At 41.6% G+C, this 10,000-nt stretch overlaps 1 protein-coding gene across 2 annotated transcripts in view; it reads right to left on the reverse strand.

Annotated features, from left to right (window-relative positions):
• LOC135096604 (zinc finger protein Xfin-like) overlaps positions 1-10,000 on the reverse strand; it is a 12,556-nt gene that overhangs the window by 871 nt on the left and 1,685 nt on the right. The window contains exons 2-6 of one of the 2 annotated variants that reach the window (XM_063998233.1): positions 8,053-8,104; positions 2,815-5,563; positions 2,484-2,685; positions 798-1,109; positions 1-143 (exon numbers count right to left, since the gene is read on the reverse strand). The exon at positions 1-143 is cut by the window's left edge and continues 871 nt beyond it. In XM_063998233.1, the coding sequence (XP_063854303.1) occupies positions 801-1,109; positions 2,484-2,685; positions 2,815-5,003 (2,700 nt within the window). In that variant the 5' untranslated portion in view covers positions 5,004-5,563; positions 8,053-8,104 and the 3' untranslated portion in view covers positions 1-143; positions 798-800. The remainder of the gene's footprint in view (positions 144-797; positions 1,110-2,483; positions 2,686-2,814; positions 5,564-8,052; positions 8,105-10,000) is intronic. The other variant, XM_063998234.1, reaches the window with a different exon arrangement.

Here is a 10,000-nt window from a genome sequence, read left to right on the forward strand (position 1 = left end):
CAACTGAAGGGTGACACGAAAACCCGCCCGTTCCGCCTTCTGCCACTGTCAAGGGGTGTGGGTGGTGCTGTCCTCCTGGGGCTCCTCACGGCCGTCCTGGAGGTCAGCTACCTGTCTGAGCTGCCACGGGGGCTACCTGGGGGCTGCAGGGGGACACAGTGACGGCCAGTGAATCTCGTGAGACCATCAATTTACTCATTTCCCTCAAAAATTCATTAAGATTTGCCTCTCTCTCTCTCTCTCTCTTTCTCTCTCTCTTTCTCCCTCTCTCTTTCTCCCTCTCTCTCTTTCTCCCTCTCTCTCTCTCCCCCTCTCTCTATTATTATTATTATTAGTAAGCGAGTCAAAATAATAGTTCAGTTTCTCCTTCAACTTTTAATAGAAAACGTTTCTCCATCACCTCTTAATAGAAAACGTATGTAATTTTTTTTTTTAAGGGGATACTACGAGGAATTTAAACACTCGTCAATTAAATAAGAAAAATACATAGAATAGATTGATAAGCAAAATAATTTAATATATAAGTTTTTATTACTAAATTTATTAACTATCAGGAATTTGAATGCTGGAAAATGAGTTACGAAAAATAAAAGAAATTGATGGAAATTATATAACTTGTAAAAAAATAATAATAAAGAGAGAGAGAGAGAGAGAGAGAGAGAGAGAGAGAGAGAGAGAGAGAGAGAGAGAGAGAGAGAGAGAGAGAGAGAGAAAATCGAACAAACAAACAAACTAATTAACAAACAAACTAATTAACAAACAAACAAACTAATGAACAAACAAACAAACAAACATACATTCTAACTTGTTGACACCTGTTCTTCATGGATTGGCACCGAAAGATTTGGCACCAAGTAAATCTCTCCTGCCATTGGTCCATTTAAATCCTCCTCCTGCTCTGTGATTGGCCGGTTCAAACCCTCCTCGTCTCCTATTGGTCCATTCAAATTTGCTTGTAGTATTTCAGGGTTTGAATTTTGATACAGAGGGATGGCAACAATGGACGTCTCCTGGTCATAATTTTCATTAATTGTGGTAGTTGTGGTGGTGGTGGTGGTGGCTGGGTCCTCGGAGAACCCTACCCCCCCCTCTGGTTGCTTGTCGAGGCCCTGCGGTAGAATAGTGGTTGAAATCGTGAGGTCGGTGAGATGTTTGTGTTTTTGTTGCTATCTCCCTTCCTTTGTTACCTCCTGTTTCCTCCTCCGGTAGAAATGTTCCTCCATGTTTGCTCCATCTTTCCTCCAAGTTACAATATTCTTACGTATTTAGTTCATAGTTAAAATTGTGTTTTTTGTAAGAGACATCACATCAAATCTTGACATTTTCTCCTCCACTCACCTCTGTTCTTTCCTTCATACCTCCCTCCACAAGTTACCTCCAGACTCCTCCACCTACACACACCTCCCTCCACCTTTCCTCCACCCACACACCAAAGTACAACATCCTACCACACCCACAACACCATGAAAAACACCAATTTGTAACCAACACTCACACCAAAACTAACAGAACAACAGACATTTTCTCCTCCACTCACCTGTATTCTTTCCTTCCTACCTCCCTCCACAAGTTACCTCCAGACTCCTCCACCTACACACACCTCCCTCCACCTTTCCTCCACCCACACACCAAAGCACAACATCCTACCACACCCACAACACCATGAAAAACACCAATTTGTAACCAACACTCACACCAAAACTAACAGAACAACAGACATTTTCTCCTCCACTCACCTGTATTCTTTCCTTCCTACCTCCCTCCACAAGTTACCTCCGGACTCCTCCACCTACACACACCTCCCTCCACCTTTCCTCCACCTACACACCAAAGCACAACATCCTAGCACACCCACAACACCAGGAAAAACACCAATTTGTAACCAACACTCACACCAAAACTAACAGAACAACAGACATTTTCTCTTCCACTCACCTGTATTCTTTCCTTCATACCTCCTTCCACAAGTCACCTCCGGACTCCTCCACCTACACACACCTCCCTCCACCTTTCCTCCACCCACACACCAAAGCACAACACCCTACCACACCCACAACACCATGAAAAACACCAATTTGTAACCAACACTCACACCAAAAACCAACATAACAGACATTTTCTCCTCCACAAACCTCTATTCTTTCCTTCCTACCTCCCTCCACAAGTCACCCCCAGACTCCTCCACCTACACACACCTCCCTCCACCTTTCCTCCACCCACACACCAAAGCACAACACCCTAGCACACACACAACACCAGGAAAAACACCAATTTGTAATCAACACTCACACCAAAAACCAACATAACAGACATTTTCTCCTCCACAAACCTCTATTCTTTCCTTCCTACCTCCCTCCACAAGTCACCCACAGACTCCTCCACCTACACACACCTCCCTCCACCTTTCCTCCACCTACACACCAAAGCACAACACCCTAGCACACCCACAACACCATGAAAAACACCAATTTGTAAACACTCACCTCACTTCCATGCTTCACTGAGAGATGCTGACGAAGCTTTCTTTTATCAGCATAACTTCGGGCACACAGGGGGCAAGAAAAACGTTCACGGCAGGCATGGGCACGTTGTATGTGTGTACGTAGCTCCCCCTTCCACTTGTACACCTTAGAGCAATGTGTACACGTGTACGTCTCCGTGGAGTGGACCTTGTTGCGATGGTACCTGCAAATTTTGAGTTTTATTTTTGAAATCCGCCTTTTTTTGGGGGAAAGAGACAGAAAGAGTGAGTATATAGGTGATTATTATTAAAATTACTTAACTACTACTACTAGGACCTTAACCCTTTCATACCTGAGGGCATCTGAAGTCGGGAAAGCCTCCGAACACAACGGTTCTGCGCAAATATAAGCATTCTGAGCCGTATGGTGCGCATTGATGTGTCTCATGAGGTCAGAACGCACACAGAACCTCTCTTCACAATACGTACATGTGTGCACCGGCTTTCCATGCATCCTGTACGTGTGTGTACGTATGGAGGTTGCCAGCATCTCCTTGTGACAGTGAACGCATTCCTTCTTGGACTTGTTTCCCGTTTTCTGTTGCTCTGCTTCAAAATCTGGTACTTCTGCGTTTGCGTGTGTGTGTGCGTGCGTTTGCAAGCTTGTGTGTTCGTCTGTGTGTGTGAATTCGGCGCTGTGAACGTTTTTTGGGCCTTCTTGTGTGTGTGTGTCGTTCTCCCCCTCGTGTGTGCGTGTGTGGGTGACGAAACTTTTGCGTGTGCGTGAGAGGTGGCCGCAATACGCACACAAATACTTCGGCTTCATTTCCTGTGCGTTTTTCGAGCCATGTGCGTCTGTGTGCGTGGAATGGAACCTGTGTACGTGAATTTTGAGCGCGGCACGAGAGGCGACATGAAGACTGCACAACGTACACACAAACTCATGTAAACCCTTTTGTGTACACGGCATGTGCGTTTGCGTGTGTTTATTTAGCTCATACTTGTACATGAACACACGTGAACAAACCGTACATGTGTATCTACTCTGTGCGTGGGCGTGTGTGCGTTTATGTACGTAAAGTTCCCTGCGAGACTGCAAACGCACACCACAAGATTTACATAGAAACGTACATAAAGTAGTCTTATGTACGTTTGAGTGCACCCGTTTTCTATGAGCAGCAATAGTATGCATTTTCTTACTTTTTTCATCATTAAACACCTTTCCACAAACTGGGCAAGCGTTCGTGTGTGCGTTCGTTTGTGTTTTCAGGCCAGGGTAGTTAGGAGACAAGGTAATTAGCGCTGTGCTCGTCTCACTTGCATTAACGACAACTAGAACGGATCCATCTCTAGTTTGACCTCTAACTGTTTGAGGTTTCGGCTGAATTGGTCGTAAATGTGTTCCTAACTGCCTTGTGGTCGTTTGAGGCTGTAATTGTGGTTGTTGTGGTTGTAGTTCAGTTTTGAGGGTAGTTATAGCACCGTCCTGCCTCGCTAATGGCTGCTCCACCTTCATAACTGCAGGAATGGTTGTAGTAGTTGTAGTAGTTGCGGTAGTTGCGGTTCCTTGTTCCGCCTTAATGGGCCTCGTGTTAGGAAGGCTGTGTGTGTTCGTTTGTGTGTTATGAGTGCTTGTTAAGGAGTTAGGAACATGTGTAGTTAAGGAACTGCCTGTTAGTGTGTGCGTGTGTGTGTTAGGAAGGGTCACTGGCAGGACAGCAGCAGTTTGAGTGCGAGTCTGTGAGTCTGGTGGCAAATTGACATCAACAGTAGCAGTAGTAGTAGTAGTAGTAGTAGCAGTAGTAGTAGTAGTAGTAGTAGTAGCAGTATGATCTCTACTCGTGTGGAAATTGAGTGCCCTGTCAGTTAGGAATTTTCTCCGACATATACTGCAAGAAAACGGCTTTCTAGGCCTCCCCCCCTTTCTCTTAGCAATAGTAGCAGTAGTAGTAGCAGTAGTAGTAGTAGTAGTAGCAGCATTCATCTTCCGTCTACCTCTTCTTGATCTTGTAGCGGCTAAGTCTTCAAGATTCAACGTAGCAGCACTAGTAGTCGTAGGTGTAGGCTTAGGAATTAGCTGCAGAGTTAACTTAGGCCTACTGTTGTTGTGAAAGAGCCTACTGATGGTGAGGCGTAAGTTAAACAGCTTCGCAAACAGCTCATCAAGATTTAGGATAATTTTACTGCAATTTGAGCAAAGGTGGATTAAAGAACTGTCCGTTGTTAACCCCACGCCTAAACTCGTTCCTAACACGTCAAGCAGTCCAGCTGAGCAGTTAGGAAGCAGGTGGTTAGCCTCAAAGTTCAACCAGTCTTCGCCATCTTTAAAACCTGTCCCACAAACAAAGCAATTAATTTCTCCGTCTATAACTGGTTGTTCAATGGCTAATATTGGGGTGATTGTGGTTGTTAGGGGTGTAATTGTGGTAGATGTTGGTTGTTGTGGGTTAAATAGTGGTGGTAGAGGCGGTAGGGATGGTAGTTGTATAATTTGAGAGGTGGTATCGGTTTGTGAAGGTGGTGGTGGTGGTGGTGGTTCCATTTTTATGCTGGTTCGTTGGTTCTGTTTAAATTTGAATGTTTTTTTTTGTTTATTTGTTTGTTTATTTGTTTTTTTTTTTTTCGTTTTTTATTGATTTTTTTTAGGTTCGTCTTTTTTTCTAATTTCTTTTTTTTTCTAATTTCTTTTTTATTCGTTTTTTTTCTCAATTTATATATTTTTTCATAATTTCACTTTTTTTCTGTTCGTTTTTTTTCTATTTATTTCAACGGTTTATTTTCATCAATTTCTCGTGTTTTCCTTTCATTCTTTTCAATTTCTTTTTTTTTTTTTTATAACACTGAAATTTCACATCACTTAATTTCCTTCATATTTTCTTCAATTTCGAAAACTTTTTAAAAATAATTTTCTTCAGATTTTCCTTTAGTTTAAATTTCAATCTTTTAATTTTCTCTATCTATTTTTTTCTTTATTTTTATTTTCAATGTTTTATTTATTTCTTTATTTATTTTTTTTTCATTTCAATCTTGATCTTTTAATTATTTTTTTTTATTTTCACTTCACATCTTGATCTTGATCTTTAATTGCACTCGTACACCAATCTGAAAAAAAAAATTTAATTATTATTATTATTGCTATTATTTCTAGTAGTAGTTGTACAGATGCTAATAATAATAATAATAATAATAATAATAATAATAATAATAATAATAATAATAATAATAATAATAATAACAACAATAATAATAATAATAATAATAATAATAATAATAATAATAATAATATTTTTAAGCTTGCACCAAAATCTTCTCTCTTACATTGAAAAAGACAAGGGACATATTTTTCCCTCCAAAGTTCCTCTTCTTTCCTCCATATCTCCCTCCACAAGTTACCTCCACGCTTCTCCTCCACTACAGACCTTCCTCCATCTTTCCTCCACCCCTACACCAAGCCACACTATCCTACCACACATAAAAGATAGTCAAAATAGTGTTTATGTAAGATAGTCTCACTTCAAATCATAAAATTTTCCTCCACCTGCATGTATTCTTTCCTCAATATCTCCCTCCACAAGTTACCTCCACGCTTCTCCTCCACTACAGACCTTCCTCCATCTTTCCTCCACTCCTCCACCAAGCCACACTATCCTATCATACCTAGAAGATAGTCAAAATAGTGTTTATGTAAGATGGTCTCATTTAAAAAACACAAATTTCTCTCCAAAGGTTCCAAATCTTTCCTCTATAATCTCTCTCCACAAGTTACCTCCAGGCTTCTCCTCCACTACAGACCTTCCTCCACCTTTCCTCCACCCCTCCACCAAGCCACACTATCCTAGCACACCTAGAAAATAGTCAAAATAGTGTTTATGTAAGATAGTCTCACTTCAAAACACACAATTTTCCTCCATCTGCATGTATTCTTTCCTCAATATCTCTCTCCACAGGTTACCTCCACACTTCTCCTCCACTACAGACCTTCCTCCACCTTTCCTCCACCCCTCCACCAAGCCACACTATCCTACCATACCTAGAAAATAGTCAAAATAGTGTTTATGTAAGATAGTCTCACTTCAAAACACACAATTTTCCTCCACCTGCATGTATTCTTTCCTCAATATCTCCCTCCACAAGTTACCTCCAGGCTTCTCCTCCACTACAGACCTTCCTCCACCTTTCCTCCACCCCTCCACCAAGCCACACTATCCTACCATACCTAGAAGATAGTCAAAAAAGTGTTTATATAAGATAGTCTCACTTCAAAACACAATTTTTCTCCACCTGCATGTGTTCTTTCCTCAATATCTCTCTCCACAAGTTACTTCCAAGCTTCTCCTCCACTACAGACCTTCCTCCACCTTTCCTCCACCCCTCCACCAAGCCACACTATCATATCATACCTAGAAGATAGTCAAAATAGTGTTTATATAAGATAGTCTCACTTCAAAACGCAATTTTCCTCCACATGCATATATTCTTTCCTCAATATCTCCCTCCACAGGTTACCTCCAGGCTTCTCCTCCACTACAGACCTTCCTCCATCTTTCCTCCACCTCTCCACCAAGCCACACTATCTTACCATAAATAGAAGATAGTCAAAATAGTGTTTATGTAAGATAGTCTCACTTCAAAACACAATTTTCCTCCACCTGCATGTATTCTTTCCTCAATATCTCCCTCCACAAGTTATCTCCATGCTTCTCCTCCACTACAGATCTTCCTCCATCTTTCCTCCACTCCTCCACCAAGCCACATCATCCTACCACACCTAGAAGATAGTCAAAATAGTCATTTTGTAAGATGGTCTCACTTCAAAACACACAATTTTCCTCCACCTGCATATATTCTTTCCTCAATATCTCTCTCCACAAGTTACCTCCATGCTTCTCCTCCACTACAGATCTTCGTCCACCTTTCCTCCACCTCTCCACCAAGCCACACTATCCTACCACACCTAGAAGATAGTCAAAATAGTGGTTTTGTAAGATGGTTTCACTTCAAAAACACAAATTTCTCTCCAAATGTTCCTCTTCTTTCCTCAGTATCTCTCTCCACAAGTTACCTCCACGCTTCTCCTCCACTACAGACCTTCCTCCACCTTTCCTCCACCCCTCAACCAAGCCACACTATCACATCATACCTAGAAGATAGTCAAAATAGTGTTTATATAAGATAGTCTCACTTCAAAACACACAATTTTTCTCCACCTGCATGTGTTCTTTCCTCAATATCTCCCTCCACAAGTTACCTCCAGGCTTCTCCTCCACTACAGACCTTCCTCCACCTTTCCTCCACCCCTCCACCAAGCCACACCATCCTACCACACTTAGAAGATAGTCAAAATAGTGTTTACGTAAGATGGTCTCGCTTCAAAAACACAAATTTCTCTCCAAATGTTCCTCTTCCTTCCTCAATATCTCTCTCCACAGGTTACCTCCACGCTTCTCCTCCACTACAGACCTTCCTCCACCTTTCCTCCACCCCTCCACCAAGCCACACCATCCTAGCACACTTACATCATAGTGAAAATAGTGGTTTTGCAAGATTTACGACACAAATATTGTACAGAATCTCGACTAGTTACACTTTACCCGTGTTGTTGTTGTTGTTGTTGTTGTTGTTGTCTTTAGTAGAAATGTTCACCTGCAAGAAAGACATAAAAATTAGTAGTAGTAGTAGTAGTAATAGTAATAGTAGTAGTAGTAGTAGTAGTAATAGTAGGATGCAGCTCTTGGTGGTGATGGTTTTGATGAGTCTGTGTTTAAACAATATATGTCCGTCAATTTTCCTCCACCTGCATGTGTTCTTTCCTCAATATCTCCCTCCACAGGTTATCTCCACGCTTCTCCTCCACTACAGACCTTCCTCCATCTTTCCTCCACCCCTCCACCAAGCCACATCATCCTACCACACCTAGAAGATAGTCAAAATAGTGGTTTTGTAAGATGGTCTCATTTGCAAAACACAATTTTTCCTCCACCTGCATGTATTCTTTCCTCAATATCTCCCTCCACAAGTTACCTCCAGGCTTCTCCTCCACTACAGACCTTCCTCCATCTTTCCTCCACTCCTCCACCAAGCCACACTATCCTACCACACCTAGAAGATAGTCAAAATAGTGTTTATATAAGATAGTCTCACTTCAAAACACACAATTTTCCTCCACCTGCATGTATTCTTTCCTCAATATCTCCCTCCACAAGTTACCTCCAGGCTTTTCCTCCACTACAGACCTTCCTCCACCTTTCCTCCACGCCTCCACCAAGCCCCACTATCATATCATACCTAGAAGATAGTCAAAATAGTGTTTATATAAGATAGTCTCACTTCAAAACACACAATTTTTCTCCACCTGCATGTGTTCTTTCCTCAATATCTCCCTCCACAAGTTACCTCCAGGCTTTTCCTCCACTACAGACCTTCCTCCACCTTTCCTCCATCTCTCCACCAAGCCACACTATCCTACCACACTTAGAAGATAGTCAAAATAGTGTTTACGTAAGATGGTCTCACTTCAAAACACAATTTTCCTCCACCTGCATGTGTTCTTTCCTCAATATCTCTCTCCACAAGTTACCTCCATGCTTCTCCTCCACTACAGACCTTCGTCCACCTTTCCTCCACCTCTCCACCAAGCCACACTATCCTACCACACCTAGAAAATAGTCAAAATAGTGTTTATGTAAGATGGTCTCACTTCAAAAACACAAATTTCTCTCCAAAGGTTCCAAATCTTTCCTCCATAATCTTTCACCACAAGTTACCTCCACGCTTCTCCTCCACTACAGACCTTCCTCCACCTTTCTTCCACCCCTCCACCAAGCCACACTATCCTACCATAACTAGAAAATAGTCAAAATAGTGTTTATATAAGATAGTCTCACTTCAAAACACAATTTTCCTCCACATGCATATATTCTTTCCTCAATATCTCCCTCCACATGTTACCTCCAGGCTTCTCCTCCACTACAGACCTTCCTCCATCTTTCCTCCACCTCTCCATCAAGCCACACTATCCTACCACACTTAGAAGATAGTCAAAATAGTGTTTACGTAAGATAGTCTCACTTCAAAACACACAATTTTCCTCCACCTGCATGTATTCTTTCCTCAATATCTCTCTCCACAATTTACCTCCAGGCTTCTCCTCCACTACAGACCTTCCTCCACCTTTCCTCCACGCCTCCACCAAGCCACACTATCCTACCACACCTAGAAGATAGTCAAAATAGTGGTTTTGTCAGATAGTCTTACTTAACCTAACTCAACCTAACCTAACTTACTGCTACTACTACTACTACTACTACTACTACTACTACTACTACTACTACCACCATCCTAACCTATTATTTCTTCTTTGCTTTGAATTACACCAAAATTATTATTATTATTATTATTATTATTATTATTATTCTTATCTCACCATCTTTATCAGTCTCTCTCTCTCTCTCTCTCTCTCTCTCTCTCTCTCTCTCTCTCTCTCTCTCCCAATTCTTGTTAATAAATAATTTAATTTCTCCTCTTTTATCTCTTCTTCAT

Source organism: Scylla paramamosain, unplaced genomic scaffold (genome assembly GCF_035594125.1).
Source record: "Scylla paramamosain isolate STU-SP2022 unplaced genomic scaffold, ASM3559412v1 Contig5, whole genome shotgun sequence".
Lineage (NCBI taxonomy): Eukaryota > Metazoa > Arthropoda > Malacostraca > Decapoda > Portunidae > Scylla > Scylla paramamosain.